The sequence below is a fragment of the Typha angustifolia genome, chromosome 14 (assembly GCF_048772165.1).
Source record: "Typha angustifolia cultivar Huaian chromosome 14, ASM4877216v1, whole genome shotgun sequence".
Taxonomy (NCBI): Eukaryota; Viridiplantae; Streptophyta; class Magnoliopsida; order Poales; family Typhaceae; genus Typha; species Typha angustifolia.
Window position 1 is genome coordinate 11,565,582 of NC_133252.1, and position 17,482 is coordinate 11,583,063.

Sequence of the window (17,482 nt, forward strand, 5' to 3'; positions counted from 1 at the left end):
TACCTTCAGGATATACATGCAAATATTAATTTTAGTTAAAACCCGTTTGCAAATTTCTCCAAAATTTCATGGGTTCATCCCTGATTGTTATAATAGTCAACTTAAGAAATTAAACACCACATGAAAAGGAGTTAAAAGGAGATCTCACCTTCAAGAGAGCCACACAAGAGTTCGTCAGATTCTATTAGTCAACCTATAAGTGATGTCAAGATTCCTTCCAGCTCAGAGAGAAGAAGCTATAATCTTCCAATCTATCAAAAAAATCTTGAGAGTTAAATTACATTTCTCTCCCCCTAATGGTCTACAAAGAACAACAGCCTGATCCTAATTAGTGGCTTAGTGCCCATTTTTGCAATTGTTGTTGTGAAATGTTTAACTCAGCCACTGGATCCTGCCAAGTACCCTGATTGTAGCAAATTGCTACAGCCTGAGCTGCAGATAATTCATAGTGTAATTATGGTTATCTTGTAATTTAACATCCCAAACAAGGGCATTTCCTCCTCTATATAGTTACAATTTCAAAACACTACCCGCTCCGATGCTCCGATATATAACGCGATAAGTCCGATCTCCGTTCCCTTCTTTTTTCTCTATCAACTACTACTACTATCGATGGGGCCAAAGCTTCGATCCGATCGGCCATGGAAGACCAGATCCCTCCGTTTCGATCTCATCCTTCTCTTCCTTGTCACCTATCTCCCTCTCTCCGCTTCCAATTCGCATCAGGCGCAAGGGGTAAGCTCTCTCCGAGAAGCCCTAGCTAGATATCTTCTTGGATTACGTTTTTCCTGGTACTATGAGGGCTTTGTTGGATTTCCCCGTAGTTCTGCTCTATTGGAGGTGATTCGAGCTGTGGTTTGTCCTCCTCGACGAAGATCTTGATCAAGGGAGGGACCGTCGTGAACGCGCATCACAAGGAAGTGGCGGATGTGTACATCGAGGATGGGATCATTGTCTCCGTGAGGCCTAACATTATGGTGAGATTTGGATAAAGTTGGTTTCTTTTGAGAATTAGTTGGATTTTTTGTGCACGCGTTGATCTCTTCTATAACTGCAATAGTTAGATGTCAATACTTTTAACTGTCTTCTGATCTGCTGAGAATTGAGATAACCTCTTTCCCGGATAACTTATTATTATATCTTTAATACTTAGTAAAGAAAGCGCACTATTTGATCTTTTTAGTATTGCTTGGAGTACTCCAGTAGGTTACTGATGACTGAGATTTTATGTGCTAAGGGGTGTAATAGTAAATCTGGCCTAATCAATAGCCACAATCTTTTGAATTGTACACGCTTACTGCCAAGTTGCATGACACATAGGATATTATAGTCATCAATGGCCTTCGGAAGTACCCCAAGCATTAATCTTTTCTTTTTCCTCTTTATTCTAATATGTTTAATTAACCATAAGATTCTTGTTTTTTCTTCTGCAGGTTGATGATGATGTAAAAATAATTGATGCAACTGGGAAGTATGTCATGCCAGGTGATCCACTGACGTCCAAGTGAATGCCTCACAGTAGCTGACCACATTTGTCAACATATAGTGAAGCTAGATATATCCTCAAGAATTTATAGAATATGACAAACCTGATGGTTTTCCCCTGAAATTATAACAGGTGGGATTGACCCTCACACTCACTTGGAGATGGAATTCATGGGAACTGTGACCATAGATGACTTCTTTACTGGTCAAGCTGCAGCATTGGCTGGGGGGACGACAATGCATATTGACTTTGTCATACCAGTAAATGGCAGTTTATCTGCAGGCTTTGAATCCTATATGGATAAAGCAAAAAAATCAGTGATGGATTATGGATTTCACATGGCCATCACAAAATGGGATGAAGCAGTTTCGAAGGACATGGAACTCATGGTTGAAGAGCATGGTCAGTGGATTCCTTTTTCCTTTTCTTCTTTGTTGCGAAATATTTGTACATTGGTACTTGCTAGATCAGTGAATTGCTCATCTGAAATCATCTTCATAAAAAGAACTCTGAGCGATTTTTGTTACCCTAATCAGGAATAAATTCTTTCAAGTTTTTCATGGCATACAAAGGATCATTGATGATTGGTGATGAGCTTTTACTACAAGGCTTGGAGAAGTGCAAGTCACTTGGTGCGTTGGCTATGGTCCATGCAGAAAATGGAGATGCTGTTGCTGAAGGACAAAAACGAATGATAGATCTTGGAATAACAGGTCCAGAGGGACATGCTCTTTCAAGGCCTCCAATTGTAATTTCCAATGCAGATCCATTTAACGTATATAGTAATAACTAATAAGTATATGTTATATAGTCATTCCTTTTATTTAAGGAGCTTCTAAGACTTTTTCTGCTGATGTTTTTACCCCATATGTATATGTTCCTCCAGTCATTGATTATAAAACCTATCTTCTTAACTTTTTGTCCATTATTGGATGCCAAGTTTTTTCTAGTAACCAACAAGTCAGATTTTCTTATGAAAGACTTTTGACACTAGAAATTGGGCCAATTAACTTTCCACATTAAATTATTGTTATTATTTACTATCATTTGAGATGGCGGGTTCTTGGGATTGAGATTTCTTTGGTTCTTTGATAATTCTTCTGTCAACAAAGACATTTAGTTAATTATGCTCTTGCCAATCTCATGATATTGGAAGCTGGTCATAAATTAGAAGTTATGCTCTAACATGTTCTACTGTCGACTAAGATTGGAACAGCTGGTCGTAAAAATTTTAAGTTCTTGGGGAGTCATCTCATCTGTGGGTTTTGCTCTTGCAGATCTCATGTTGTTGGGAGAAGTAAAATGCAATTGCTTGCACTTAACTACATATAATTGTGGAACACTTGAAATGCTATATATGTTCCTTCATTCTCTGTCATCATGGTTGTTCATCTAGATATTAGATATTATCTGTTCACTGAATATTTGGTTGCAATATGTTCACTGCTTATGCAGTTGGAAGCAGAGGCAACTGCAAGAGCTATCCGACTCTCAAGTTTTGTCAATACACCATTATATGTGGTTCATGTGATGAGCATTGATGCCATGGAAGAGATTGCAAAGGCTAAGATAGCAGGTTTTTTTTTTCTCTTTCTATAGTTTTCTCCCCTTCAACTTAATACATCTTACATCTTAATAGTGGTGCACTAACATAAATTAGCAAAACTAACCTTTTGCGACAAAAAAATCGATTGGTTTGAAACCTCATGTGTTTTTGATATCTTTTGTACACAAACTCTTGACACAGATTGTAGTAAGATCACTGATTAATTAATGCAAACATAAATTAATGAAATCCTCTTTTATGAAAGTAATTTTATTATGCATATGTTGGTCATTGACTTTGCTGCAGCACGCCGATATCAAAATCTAAGTGTAGCTGGATCTGTCATACGATATGGGCTGATGTTTGGACGGAATTATAGAGGATAGCAAACGATTGGGCATAATCAGGATTCGTTTTTATATCAGCTGAATCTTTTCAAATTTTCAGCTCATTAATATTCGGTTATAAATAATAACAAAAAACTTTTCATACATTATACCTGTAATTCAGAACTTCCTAGGAGCGATTCACAAGTTGATGGATATAAACATATTTTTTTCAGGGCAGAGGGTCATTGGTGAACCTGTAGTTTCTGGGCTAGTGCTTGATGATTCTTGGCTTTGGGATCCGGACTTCACTACTGCTGCAAAGTAAGAACAGAAATTCTAACTTTCCTCTTTCTTGATTTGAAATGTACGATCATTATGCATAATGCTCAGATGATATTTTAGGTATGTGATGAGTCCTCCAATAAGGAAGGCAGGACATGCCAAAGTCCTTCAGGCTGCTCTTTCAACAGGAATTTTGCAGGTCTTTTGTTAACACTTGGTAGTCATGTGATAAAGTACCTGGGATCTTCACCTTTATAATTGCTACCTTTTATGAGAGTTAGCTGTTCACAATGTTTCTGGTAAAACTGTCACTAAACAACAAGTATTGGCATTCCTCTATGAAATAATCTAAGTATACCAAGAAAGGGCATGCTAATGCACGAGGTTCCCATCAAAGTAGGGTTTTGAGAGGGTATCATTTATATGCAGCATTACCCTTATTACTTGTAAAGTTTTTTCACGGCATGGATCTGCACCCCAGGATGCATTAGGCAGAAGTAAACTGTCACTCTAATAGACACCCTCTGAATATTTTAGTGTCTTCTAATTCTGACTGAGTTATTACACATCATGCTATATTTATAAGAGTTCTTCTGATCATTCCGTATGTGAATACGTCAGCTTTCAACAATATTGCACCTAATTCTATAACTACATTAAGTTTCATCTGCTTTTATGTAGTCTTTTGTATGTACTAATTTCTTGTTGAAAAGTAGTGATACTTCTGGAAGCTCATTCAGATGTTCTACTTCTACAGCTTGTTGGAACTGATCACTGCACTTTCAACTCTACTCAGAAAGCTTTTGGTTTTGATGATTTCCGGAAAATTCCTAATGGTGTCAACGGTATGCTTTAGTAAATATGGCTGCAAATTCATAACCCAAAAGAGGCTGGTGCACTTGTGTTAATTTTGGTTGAAATCTCTAATACTATTCCTATATCACTTTGACTAATCCCAGGTATAGAGGAAAGGATGCATTTAATTTGGGACACAATGGTGGTAAGTTGAATTTGCTAGGTTTCTAGACAAATGATTGCAATTACATGTTCTGTCCCAGCAGGCTGCATCTTATTAGAGTTTCTGCCATTAATGCAGGAGACTGGTCAGATATCTGTTACCGATTATGTTAGAGTGACGAGCACAGAATGGTATGTTGTCACCTTATGGATAATCATTATTTTGGTGACATGATTACTTTTTGTTCCCATCATGTTTCTATCATGACTATGGAATGTTGTCATGTTGAGAGTAACGTAGTTCACTTTGTATGTAACTGAATATCCAGGTCCTTTTGTCAAGGTACGTAGTTTTATATCTTCAACCAGATTTCTCTTGATTTTTTTTTTCTCAGTGCTAGAATATTCAACATATACCCAAGAAAAGGAGCAATACTAGAAGGATCTGATGCAGATATTATCATACTAAACCCCAAAGCAAGCTTCAAATTATCTGCTGCTTCCCACCATTCAAGATCTGACACAAATGTGTATGAGGGGAGAGCCGGAAAGGTAAACCATTTCTTATACAATGGACCTTTATAGTTAAATTGGTTAGGTTGAGTGATAATTGTGTGAGAAATGAGAACATCATAATTTTCTTCCGTCGTGTAGTTCCTTCTAAATTTTCTTACACCTCAAATCTTCAATGTTTCTTCATCCTCAAATCATGTCGGCTCCATATCTTCTTGGTTCACCAATCAATAAGCTGCTGCTAATTTTGATATTTTGATGTGTGTATACAAAAGACTTGTTCTTAACATTTAAGGTTGTGATTGTTTGCATGTTCCATGTTACCTGCTAATACAAACATAGTTTCCCCTGCGGTTCAATTTTGTACGTTTTTTCGATGTCCAATCTATGCTGAGTATTATTAGATTTCTTAGAGCTCGGACTGGTTTGACATTTTTCCTGTCAGCTAGTAGTTCACTCAAATGCAACCAGATTTCTCTCTCTAGTTCCATAAGATCTAACTACTCTCCGAATCCGATTACTAGTCAATCCTTCCCAAGATTGACCTCTACACTGATGAATCATCTTCATGGTTGCAGGGCAAAGTTGAAGTGACGATTTCGAGGGGTAGAGTCGTATGGGAACAGGGCAAACTGGAGGTTACGCCTGGTTCAGGAAAGTACATCAAAATGCCACCTTTTGGTTATCTCTTTGATGGCATTGAGAAAGCCGATGCTGCATACATGGCTTCTCTTCGTGCTCCCGTTCAACGGAGTAGAGCTGCAGCTTAGTCTACACTTATCGATCATCGATAATAGTAAAGATTATGCTCAAGAAAATAATACAAAATTACAAGTCCCGTATGTTATAATGAAATCTAATCTATCTATGTACTCTTATGAGCACTCCTTGTTCCAGTTGTAGTTGTGTATATAGAAATGATATGTGACCACCCTGTGATAATTTTCTTATGATATTGTATAGTTTTCCCCCATTCCTTGCCTTCATTTTTTATTTTCTCAATTGGAAAAAGATGTTTACGAAGGTTATGATAAATGCTTTCCAACCAAGTGACCAACCAAATTTAACAGTGTATATCGTGTTTTTAACATATTAAATATAATTTTGAAATAAGGAAGAATTCCTTTTAAGCCTATAGGTTAATTTTAATTAACAACTTGGAACATGACATTCCATTATAAATTATTATCAGCTCATGCCACAACAATTTCTAGCCAATTTCTACATTTATCTTATATTCCAACTCAAACGTGGAATCGGGTTCGGGTATGTTGTTCGGCATTCGATCCGACCCGTAAGACCAAGTCGGTAAGCACGGCCGTCCGCTTTTATTATCTTTTAGACGCCGCCAATAATTTTCACCCCTCCTCCCTTCGTCTTCCTCACTGAAACCTACAAACCCTAACTCTAATTCTCCACCTCCTATCGGATTCATGGCAGCGATAAGCCTCCGGAAGGGAAACACCCGCCTCCCCCCCGAGGTGAATCGCGTGCTCTATGTGCGTAATCTCCCCTTCAACATCTCGAGCGAGGAGATGTACGACATCTTCGGCAAGTACGGCGCGATCCGCCAGATCAGGATCGGGACGAATAAGGACACGCGCGGCACCGCCTTCGTTGTCTACGAGGACATCTACGACGCGAAGACCGCCGTCGACCACCTCTCCGGCTTCAACGTCGCTAACCGGTACCTCATCGTGCTCTACTACCAGCAGGCCAAGATGAGCAAGAAGGTGGACCAAAAGAAGAAGGAGGACGAGATCGCTAGGATGCAGGAGAAGTACGGCATCTCAACCAAGGACAAGTAGACGCACTTCCGATGTATCGATGGGTACTTCCTTTGTTTTCCATTCACTTGTATGATACAAGTACTTCTAATAGAGGAAGTCGTCAACTTTGGAAAAAAAAAAAGGTATCAACTTTGAATGTTTGATGACCTAATGATGGTGCTCATACTTGTCTGGATTGTGCTTTGAGATGAATTCTGTGAACATGGATGTGCATTCGATCTTGTATTTGTATAGTTCCCTTTATTTCGTGATGTGCTTACTTTATCTTGTTCGGTATGCTGAGTGTTTGTTCTCACTTTCTCAATTATGTTTGTCTAAGTTCTGCAATGTAGTGCTGGTGGCTACGCATGTTGTTGATGAATCTTAGGGTATTTTAGATCGTGTTGTAGCTTGTTTAGTTTCATTTTCTATAATAAGGATTGCATGGCGACTCATGTGAACAATTGAAGGAAAACGATTTGGGTATCAGGAAACTTCAATGCACTACCATGTCAGGCTGGTAGTTTGAGAAGAATTGATCCTATATGGTGAAGATGAAGAATGATACTCTTCAGTTTGCACCATCTGGTGTTAAATATTGTAAGACAAGAATAGGGACAAGTGGATAGAGGAAACAACCAAGAAAGAACATATAGAAGCCAGGTCCTTGATGTATCTATTTATATGCACTTAAGTAATAGTAACAATTGTCTGAACTCTTGATGAAGTCATTTTCTGTTTCTCAGAGGAAGGCCAGTCAGTTACATATATGTTGTTAGAAGTCAATTGATTAATGCTATCCTTGGCTTTTGTCTTAATGGTTTAAACTTCTAAATTGATGAGGTTAACAGAAAATGCGAGTTAAAAGAGGAAGGAAACAGGATGCATTCCACAGAGTATGTATAGTGCTGTATTCTGCTGTACATACAGATTGAGGCTATCCTAGATTTGGGCCTGACAGATAAATGATTTTATTGTAATATAACTGGATGTTGTTTAAAAGTTTAATTAGATGAGGGCTGGTAATTTAAATTATCTATAATCTTTGAATTTTTGCTGGTAGTGTTTGTGTTCCGGGTTCCTATTGGAGTCATAATTTCTGCAAAATCTTATGGCAATTACAGGTTTATAGGTTTATTAGGAGTCCTCACAGGATTATATGGCATTGTTTCATGTTTTCTAGTCCCTAATAGCAGTCTAAAATACAGGTCAATAGTGTGAGGGGTTTCAAGAATGCTGGGATATTCTTGTTATCTATTTTTCTGGACTAACCAGGGAAAGTTCATCAGCTTCCATATGCTATAAGCAAATTCAGTTATAGAAATAAAGGAAAGAAGGTACCTGGTACTGCTTGAGCTTATGCAAATCACCATATACTCTGCGCTAGCAATTAATGGTGCTATTGTTCTATTCTATGCCCGACCGTAGTCATTGGTAATGGTAATGAGCTATCACTTTTGGGATTTGATGCTCATTAAGTTACATTGCACAAATCTTCAGGCTACACTAGCCAATCTAGAACAGTTATTGAAAGCTCTACTGAGATGCTAAAACAAAAGCCAGATTGGAACATAGGTTAGCGAAGAGAAATAGGAATATAGACTGTGAACTTTCCCCAAACCTCATATAGAGCATGCATTTCATTCCCAGGTCCATCCATCCCCATCAATACATTGTACAGTATATTCTCATATTCATGAATAGAGTTCCTTGGCAACATGTGAAAGTTCATTCCATTGTTTGCAGTTCCATGACTTCCATCAATGCTTTGCATAATGTAGTCTCTGTGGTCATCCATCATGCAGAAGACTCAGGTTCCACTGTTAATTTTCTATAGGATTACATCACGCCGCTTTTTGGGGTTTGGATCAGGGTTCCCTTTCCTCATCATGGCAGCAAACTCTGTGTAGTCGATCCTCCCGTCCTGCATGAGTGGAGAGTTGAATCAGTAGGAATTTATATAAGAACTTGTTTGGCTCAAAGGCTCATTATTGAGATATGCTAATCAATTTTTCTTTACATTATCAGCATCAGCTTCAGAGATGATGTCCTTGATTTCTTCTCCATCATACAAGCCCTTCTCTTTTAGAGCTTGCTCAAGCTCCTCTGTTGTTATGTACCTAATTCAGAGTATAAGAAAAAAGTAAGTTGTGGCCCTTTCCATCTATTAGAACAGAAATCACCACACTCAAATACATCAATTGGTTTCTTAATATCTTCAACTTTCTTTGTTAAGTATTCATCAAGTTTAAAGGTGCACAGATCCACTGCTGCTTATTGGTCATGCATAACATACCCGCTGTTATCCTTGTCAAAGTACTGGAATGCTTTGTATAGATGCTCCTCTCTGTCCAGTCTGTTCATATGCACTGTTGCTGTGATGAACTCTTCGTAATCAATTGTTCCATTGCCATCTGCATCAGCCTGTACCAAAAGGTGTTAGATAAAAGGATGAAGAACTCTAGGTATGTTCAAGATAGTTGTGATAATTTTCAGTAAAACTTGCGGATTTTTATAACTTATATCTTATTGGTTTGAACAGTCTTTTATTTCTGAAAACTTACAGCTTCCATCAATTGTTTAACTTCATACTCTGATAGCTTTGTTCCTTGCTTGGTTAGTCCTTGCTTTAACTCATCAAGGGTTATAGTGCCGCTATTATCCGTGTCAATGTTCTTGAACATCTCCTTCAGCCCTTTGATCTCTTCTTCTGATAAGCAACCTGCTATAACCTGTACATTTATCCCCATGCACAGATGTCATAAGAGATGCAATTGTGTTTCTGGAAATAATTGGCTATAGTTTCAGGAATACTACTGTAAAGGGATAAGTGGCAATTCAGTAAAAGAGTACTCTGAGTGCAGCTTTCTTAAACTGGTTCATTGCTCTGAACTGCTTCAGCCTATTGAGAACAGCATTGTCAAGGGGTGTATCAGGTGCTTCTCCATCTTCTTTGATCCATGGGTGATCTGCCATAGCAAACCATGATAAACCGCTGCTTAGAAATCAGCTTGTACAAATTACAGAGAGTTAAAACTTTCGTTGTACTGATGCATTCGCTAGAAGATGATTGCAGTCACAATATATTACACAAGTTATTAAATTTGGCTTCTTTTTTTGTTCTTTACTCATGATTTTGAGAAGCTCTACTATACTTACTGAGAACCTGGAATGCTGTAAGCCTCTGCTTAGGATCAGAGTTGAGCATCTTCCTGACAAGATCCTTTGCTCCAGATGAGATGTTTGGCCAAGGATCAGTGGTGAAATCGATGTGGCCACGCAGGATTGCATTGAAGATACCATGTTCTGATTCTGTAATTGATCAAATTTGCAATTGTTTATATATATAACCAGCTCATGTTAACCATTAAGGAGCTTTATAAATAGAGAAGTAAAAGTTTTTTTAAAGAAAATACCAGCCCAGAAAGGAGGAACTCCACAAAGGAGAATATATAGCATCACTCCTACGCTCCATATATCTGCTTCTGGCCCATATTTTCGTTTCAACACTTCAGGTGCAATATAGTATGCACTCCCAACTATGTCCTTAAACACCTCTCCTGTGAAAAAGTTTAAAGGGAGGATTAAAATTCAACAACTAAGTAGAACGATGATCCTTAACGTAGATTTAAGTAGTTGTGGTAGCCGCCAACCTTGTCTGAAGAAGACGGAGAGGCCGAAGTCGGTGGCCTTGAGCGGCGCGTCCTCGTCCTTGTTGAGCAGCAAGAAGTTCTCGGGCTTGAGGTCACGGTGCATCACCCCCATGGAATGGCAGGTGTGGACGATCTGGACGATGGTCCTGAGCAGGGCCGCCGCCGCCCGCTCGGTGTAGTGGCCCCTCGCTATAATCCGATCGAAAAGCTCCCCTCCGGCGCACAGCTCCATCACCAGGTGCACCGACTGCTTGTCCTCGTACGCCCCCTTCAGCTCCACCACGTTCGCTTGTCCCGACAAGTGGTACATTATCTGCACCTCCCGCCGCACGTCCTCCACGTCCTCCTTCGTCGTCAGCTTCCGCTTCGCGATCGTCTTGCACGCCAGCTTCTCCCCGCTCCTCTTGTCCGTGCACAGGTGGGTCACCCCGAACTGCCCGCGCCCCAGCTCCTTCCCGATGTTGTAGCTGCCGCGCACGTCCTCCATCGGCCGCCCCAGGACGGGGCCGACGGCCGGCGGGGCGGGGGATTTGTGGGCCGGAGGAGGTTCGGCGGAGGGAGGGACGACGACGACGGCGGCTGACGTGGGGGGAGGAGCGGCGGGGGTATCCTGGTGGGCCTTGGAAATAGAGCAGCAATTGCCCATGGCGATGGGGATGGGGATGAGGATGGCAATGGCAATGGCGATGGCGATGGCGATGGGGAGGAAGGGTAGGAGGATGAGATGATGAAAGGGAATAAGAGGAGTTTGGGTGGTGTGGGATATCCCCCGTCTTCAAGCAAGGGTGGGGAGAGAAGGGCGGGAAGAGGATTTTAACGACGGTTTTTTTTCTCTCTCTCTCTCTCTCTCTCTCTCTCTCTCTTTTTCTTTGTTCTATCAATTCTTTTTATAAAATTAATCGTAAACACCACCTTTAAGTAAATAATAATAATAATAATAATAAACATAAAAAAATAATAAAATAAGGTGTTATTATGATAAATTTCTCTCTCGGGTGTTTGATTTTTGTTCTTAGTTTGTTCGTTTTATTAGTTGTAACAAGAAGGTGGAAGTAGGACATTTTCTATATCTGTTTTAGTTAGTAGTTCGGGAATAAGGTTGACCTGGATAGATATGGTGGGTAAATTTGGAGAAGAGGAGAGTCAAAGCTCCAGTTTGACCAAATCTAATAGTTTCATCTGATCATTAACTTCTCATAGGAATTTTTTTTTTTTTTAAAAAAAAGAAAATAGATCCTAATTAAATACGCTATCATAAGCCAATAATTTTAAGTGATCACCTAAGGGCCCCACCAAAATAATTTCTAATTGCCCTAAATTAGATAGAAATTATATCATCTTAATAACCTTTTATTACAGAAGGTCCCCCATTATATATATATATATATATATATATATACTCGCTTATAGGGCCTCAATTGTTCTTTAACCATGCTGGAGAGATTGTACCACACTAAGCTGCAGTAAATAATTAAATATTAATTAATTCAAAGTTATTAGTAGATAATATCCCTGCATGCTTGGATCCACATAAATTCCCAATCCAAAGCTTTGTACTGCAAATAAAAAACATCTGACAGTATTGAAATGAAACGAGATACGGACTGGAAGATGAGTGTCGGAGAGAGTCATTGTAACGTCAATATCTCTCAAATTTTCCCCTCTACTGTTTACTTCTTCTTTCTTCTCACTTTTTTTGCAAAAAGAACCCACATAAAGAAGAAAATTGCAGGCAGAAAGGACACCTCAATGGTCCCAACAACATCAACAGTCATCTAACAATTATTGGTGGTCAGTCGATCCATCAATGGAATTTTTCTTTCTCTTGGAGAGAGAGAGAGAGAGAGAGATTTCAACTTCAGATATAGTTTATTTACTTATTCTAACTTAGATTGAACAAGTGAGAACACTCGCTATTCTAATGCATAGTTCTCCTCGAAATGATGAATAAAAAATTAAGTATAATACTGTTGATGAATTTTTAATCCTTCAACCGACGAGGCTTAAATAGTTTGGATAAACCCTGTCCCTTGTTAGATGATTCAAAGTGAGTTTTTAGTTATTTTCTTGAAAGAAAATTGGAGAAAGCGAAAAGGAAATGCAACTACCAAATAATTATGATGGCATCGTTTGAGCTTTAATTTGTTTGATAATGTGATGAGGAAAATAAAATTGCTATCTGGGTAAACTTCAAATTACCCTCCCTTGATTATTATGCCTAATGTTAAAAAATATATATATATATATGATTTTAATAATTTTATTAGTTGTATAGATATGAAATGTTTACTTATATTCTTAATTTTAAAAGAGTTAAATAAGATAGAAGAGATTGGAAGTGTATTTTATTTTAAATTTGAAGTACATGATAGGATGTTTAAATTAATAGAAGAATGATATTTTTAATATTTGTTATAGTGGGAAAATAATAAATTATAAATTTTTTGGTACTTTGTCACTTAAGTTAATTAGGATGAAAATGTTAAATAATTTTACTAGTCTAAACCAGGGAACAAAATGATTAAAACAAAAGTTTAAGAGGTAATTTAAGTTTAGGCAAAATCACAAGAGGTAAATTTATAATTTACCCAAATAGCAAATATATTATGCATAAAAAATATAAGATAATGGGTTCTTTTTTGTGTGTATTCTTAGAATTTTTCTTATTTACTTGTATGCTCCTCTAGATTAATTATTTGTATAATTTACCTCTTATAAGTACTCTCACAGTTGTTCTTCAATTTAAGTCCTAATGATTTAATATAATAAAGATAAAAAATACCTTTAACTAAGAGAAACATATAAAAACTGGAATAAGAATATTTTCATCTTTTTCTAGTTTAAAATTATTCAAATTTTAATGGTCAGTAACTCCAAACAAGATATATGTTAAATGATATACATATTAAAAACAATGTTTTGAGACATATATATATTTATTTATATATGCAAATATCTACATTAGATAAGCATACAAGTAAATAAAGGATATAAAAAGAATTCTAAGATAACTGACACCCAGATAACCTTGAGAAAAAGAGCAAATGAAGAGTCTCAAAGGGGTTATTGCTTGGTGGTTGGGAGTTCCATCTCTTTCCAGTGATGACTTGATGCTGTTAATTAACACACATCTTAATCAAAACGTATATCTTAATAATTTATTATTTTCACTAGTTTGTACCATTAATAAGTAACTTCTTGTACTAAACATTTGCCACATTGTCAAGCTTAGCCTTAGTATTAAACATTTGCTTTGGGGTCACACCCCAAATTATGATAATATATATTGCATTAACTAGACACTAAGCTTTTGAATTAACATGTTATATAAGAAGTTTCGCCACTGTAATTCAATGTAAATATTATTTTCCCACTGGATATGCGCATGTTTTGAATTTGTATATGGTTAGCTGATATACTCATCAATATGTTGATGTAAAAATAGGTAATAGATGAAGATAATTTATATAAGATTAATTATATGTTAACATTTTGAAATTTACTTATTTCCACATGACCCTTTAATTATTATTATTTTATGAAACTTACATATCTAATATTTACTAAATGTTAACAGTAATTACCTAAAAAAATGTTAACAGTGTAATCTGTACACATATATAATAATCGTTATCTAAATCAGTAATTTTATTTAATATAAAATAGCAATAATATAAGTTCCCAAATAGAATAGCAGTTTTAATAAAATAAAATTAATATAAATGATATTATAATAATCACTAATTTTTCTCTCTTAATTTAAGAGATTGAAATTAAATAATATTAAGTAAAATCGATCGCCCAAGAGTAAATTAGTCTCTTTATATTTCTCCGAATAAAAATAGATGGTTGCAAATTGTCTTATATACTCCTTTATAAAGAGATGGAATTTTTATTTAACAATTAAATGATTTGCATCGAATCATTAAATAATTGCTCTTTTAAATAATCCTCTATTTTATCGAGGATACCTAATGAAAGTCGCTTACCGAATTAGTTTCCGAGAGCGACATTTTAGTACACGCTTACTATGATATACACGTGAATTAAAACTTATAATTATGCCTTTAAAAGTTATAATCTGTAAGATATAATTATATTTTAATTATAAGAAGAAATTATTTAATATTAAATAATCTAAATTTGATTCTTTGGAGATAGATTTCAATTTAAATATAATTCTCTTTCTATCTGTTATGAAATTTAATTTAAATTATTCTTAAACTAATATATATATATATATATATAATAACTAAGAGATAAAATTTAATTAAATTTTTATCAAGTTAATTCTATATATATATATTACTCTCAGTTAAAGATATATATATATATATATTGATAAAATATTAAAATAATATATCTAAAAAGTTATTATTATTTATAGAACTAATAATATTTTTTTAATTTTTTGTAATTTTATTATATTTTTATATTCATTAAAAGGATTGGTACTAAAGAAGCGCGAACCTCGTTTAGTTTAGTAAATAAGTTTAGAGTTCCGGACAAAAAACAAAATAAAAACTTCGAATCAAGCCGAGACAGCATTTAATATGCTGACGTCAACAAATGTACGTTCTTCCAACGTCAGCACTTCTGGACCCATCATTCGTGCGTCGCCACGTAGCATTAATTATTGAAGAATTCATAACCAATGGCAGTCATGCAGTACTATATACTACGTTTCACGTATTTTTTTTCATAAATTATAATTACTACTACTACTGCTACCCCCCCCCCCCCCCCCCCCCTCTCTCTCTCTCTCTCTCTATATATATATATATGTGTGTATATACGTATATATCTATATTTGTCTTCTTTTTCTCTCTCTAGATACCAGTAATAAAATCCATGAGAGACCCAATCACATGCCTCTCATTTTCCACCCCCTTTTCCTCCTCCACGAAGCCAATAAAAAAATCTTGGCCACAACCCTAACACAATCCAATAAGGAAATTAAGTAATAGATTTTTTCCCTAATATGGTTAAAGCTACAAGTCCCCGTTCCTATTTTTAGTACTCGTTCGGGGACCATAGCTCTCAATCCTAGCTAGCTGCTACCTTCGGGATGGAGAAGCTTAGTGTGCACCAAAAGGGATCTAAGCAAGCCAAGGCCAAGAAGAAGCCCATCAAGGTGGTGTACATCTCCAACCCTATGAAGGTGAAGGCAACCGCCGAGGAGTTCCGCACGCTAGTCCAGGAGCTCACCGGCCGGGACTCCAACGTCGCCGACCTGTCCAAGTTTCCTGGGCCTGATGACGGCGGCGAGAGCAGGCTCTCCGCCCCCGCCCCTCATACGGATACGACAGCCACCCTTAACCCTGGGTCCTCCTCAGATCATGGCGGCGTAGATCCATGCGAGACGGGGTACAAGACCGCCGTGAATCCCTTTGATATGCTCGACGATGCATTCGCTCCACAAATGCTAGATAATCTCCCCGGATTCTCGCCGTCGGCGGGGTTCTTCGATCGGTATGGCTATGGCGGTTTGCGCAATCTCGACAAGGTGTAAGGTGCGTGATTGGTTTTTCTTTTAGGCTTTAGTCTTTTAGGAGAGCAGTGATCTATTGCTATCCAGCTATGTTTGGAAATTATGTTCGTATGCCTCCTACTAAGTGATTTATGCCCTATGATTTGTACTCTTGAGTTGGAATTTCTTCTTCTTTTAAAAAATAAAAAAAAGAGGAAAAAAAAAAAAAAAAACTCTCCCAGCTTTTTTGTGATTCACTGAACAACATAAGGGTGTTGAAGAAGATGATCCTTAGATGGGGATTGGGTGGGTCATCAGAAAAAATTAAGGATATGGATTTTGCTACTAGTAGACAAGAAGGGGTAAACATGTGGGGATGATTGCCTCATGGAGCGGTGTCCAGTGCATACTCTTGATTGGCTCATCTAACTCTCTCTCTCTCTCTCTCTCTCTCTCTCTCTCTCTCTCTCTCTTACACACATAAATTATCACACGAGGTTGATACATGTATGTGCATGTGAGAGGTGTAGTAATTAAAGTAGAGTTTTCTAAGTTATATCTTGCTGGTATAGAATGCTATAAATAATAGGTCGAGAAACCAACACCTATACAAATTATCATAAGAGGCAATACTAAGTTAGCCCCAAATTTTTTTTAAGAGAGATAAAATTCCTTCAGACAAAAGTTAGGTCGCACTAATTTTGATGTTAATGTCTAAGAACATGTGATGTTTAAGTATTAAATGATTTTGGTTGAGCCATCTGCATTTCTTGAAAGAGTTGTGATACCAAGTGCACTTAATAATTACCAACATATATATATAAATATATTTACAGCAAATTAACAATGATACTTATTTGTTTTCAAGGAATGTCTGTCTTTTGTAGTCTTGTAGAGAGGAGAGAAGAGAGAGAGAGAGAGAAATAAGAGAGGGTCTTTTAGCTATTTAGTCAGTAAGGTTCTTTAATCTCATGCTTCACATTTATCGTTTACTAATGAGTCCGTCGATATATCACTCTTGCTTTAATACGTGACACGAGATATGGTCATTATAAGAATCCTAGTAAAGAGTTTGTACACATTGGTACTCCACTGCTATAAGCTTTCCTGATCGTGCATCACTGCAAATTTATTGTGCTGACTTGCTGCTGCATGCTTCATCTTCTTATTGGCAAGCAGACCTGCAAGCTTTTATGTACATTTTATTTTGATTAGTCCAAATTAAAGCTATTGATCTTATTTCTTTTAATCTTTTATGGCTGGTAAAAGGTGATAATATCCATCCTTCCTAGTGTCTTCTCAAGCCATGCAATGCTTAATTAGTTAAGGTTGGACATGATATATAGAAAAAGTTATATACATATATATATCAACAAGAAGAATAAAATCTCTCTCTCTCTCTCTCTCTCTCTCTCTCTCTCTCTCTCTCTCTCTCTCTATATATATATATATATTTGATGGTTTTTGAAGATTATCC

At 36.9% G+C, this 17,482-nt stretch overlaps 4 protein-coding genes across 5 annotated transcripts; 3 read left to right on the top strand and 1 right to left on the bottom strand.

The window, feature by feature from the left end:
• The first annotated feature begins 562 nt into the window (after positions 1–562).
• LOC140776308 (dihydropyrimidinase) lies at positions 563–6,086 on the top strand. Its single transcript, XM_073119972.1, has 13 exons — positions 563–735; positions 825–977; positions 1,434–1,485; positions 1,619–1,888; positions 2,023–2,234; positions 2,942–3,062; positions 3,595–3,682; positions 3,764–3,842; positions 4,401–4,488; positions 4,603–4,643; positions 4,740–4,792; positions 4,996–5,152; positions 5,692–6,086. Exons 1-13 carry the CDS (start codon positions 613–615, stop codon positions 5,881–5,883), a joined length of 1,629 nt encoding a protein of 542 aa, XP_072976073.1. The 5' UTR covers positions 563–612; the 3' UTR covers positions 5,884–6,086.
• Positions 6,087–6,462: 376 nt separating this feature from the next.
• LOC140776109 (splicing factor 3B subunit 6-like protein) lies at positions 6,463–9,088 on the top strand. Of its 2 annotated transcripts, XR_012106834.1 has the most exons (3): positions 6,463–6,944; positions 8,720–8,830; positions 8,911–9,088. XR_012106834.1 is itself a non-coding variant. In XM_073119686.1 (2 exons), the coding sequence occupies exon 1, from the start codon at positions 6,547–6,549 to the stop codon at positions 6,919–6,921; it is 375 nt and encodes a 124-aa protein (XP_072975787.1). In that variant the 5' UTR covers positions 6,463–6,546; the 3' UTR covers positions 6,922–6,944; positions 8,720–8,832. The 2 variants fall into 2 exon arrangements, 1 of the variants encoding a protein (XP_072975787.1); XM_073119686.1 differs by lacking the exon at positions 8,911–9,088 and having other exon boundaries at positions 8,720–8,832.
• LOC140776108 (calcium-dependent protein kinase 2) lies at positions 6,929–11,291 on the bottom strand. The gene is made up of 8 exons (XM_073119685.1): positions 10,536–11,291; positions 10,299–10,442; positions 10,042–10,194; positions 9,736–9,851; positions 9,447–9,614; positions 9,179–9,306; positions 8,903–9,002; positions 6,929–8,806 (listed from the first exon to the last, which is right to left on the bottom strand). Exons 1-8 carry the CDS (start codon positions 11,179–11,181, stop codon positions 8,714–8,716), a joined length of 1,548 nt encoding a protein of 515 aa, XP_072975786.1. The 5' UTR covers positions 11,182–11,291; the 3' UTR covers positions 6,929–8,713.
• Positions 11,292–15,524: 4,233 nt separating this feature from the next.
• LOC140776127 (sigma factor binding protein 2, chloroplastic-like) lies at positions 15,525–16,197 on the top strand. The gene has a single exon (XM_073119709.1). It carries the CDS (start codon positions 15,604–15,606, stop codon positions 16,045–16,047), a length of 444 nt encoding a protein of 147 aa, XP_072975810.1. The 5' UTR covers positions 15,525–15,603; the 3' UTR covers positions 16,048–16,197.
• The last annotated feature ends 1,285 nt before the right edge of the window (positions 16,198–17,482 follow it).

What these genes read in the sequence shown, in the direction of transcription:
- LOC140776308 (XM_073119972.1), top strand. Translation starts at nt 613, where the DNA reads ATGGGGCCAAAGCTTCGATCCGATCGGCCATGGAAGACCAGATCCCTC. An exon ending in TTTCAACAGGAATTTTGCAG is followed by an intron (nt 3,843 to 4,400) that starts GTCTTTTGTTAA and finishes CTACTTCTACAG; the next exon opens with CTTGTTGGAACTGATCACTG. An exon ending in ATGAGGGGAGAGCCGGAAAG is followed by an intron (nt 5,153 to 5,691) that starts GTAAACCATTTC and finishes TCATGGTTGCAG; the next exon opens with GGCAAAGTTGAAGTGACGAT.
- LOC140776109 (XM_073119686.1), top strand. Translation starts at nt 6,547, where the DNA reads ATGGCAGCGATAAGCCTCCGGAAGGGAAACACCCGCCTCCCCCCCGAG.
- LOC140776108 (XM_073119685.1), bottom strand. Translation starts at nt 11,181, where the DNA reads ATGGGCAATTGCTGCTCTATTTCCAAGGCCCACCAGGATACCCCCGCC. An exon ending in CTCCGTCTTCTTCAGACAAG is followed by an intron (nt 10,443 to 10,535) that starts GTTGGCGGCTAC and finishes ACTTTTTCACAG; the next exon opens with GAGAGGTGTTTAAGGACATA. An exon ending in TTAAGAAAGCTGCACTCAGA is followed by an intron (nt 9,615 to 9,735) that starts GTACTCTTTTAC and finishes ATAAATGTACAG; the next exon opens with GTTATAGCAGGTTGCTTATC.
- LOC140776127 (XM_073119709.1), top strand. Translation starts at nt 15,604, where the DNA reads ATGGAGAAGCTTAGTGTGCACCAAAAGGGATCTAAGCAAGCCAAGGCC.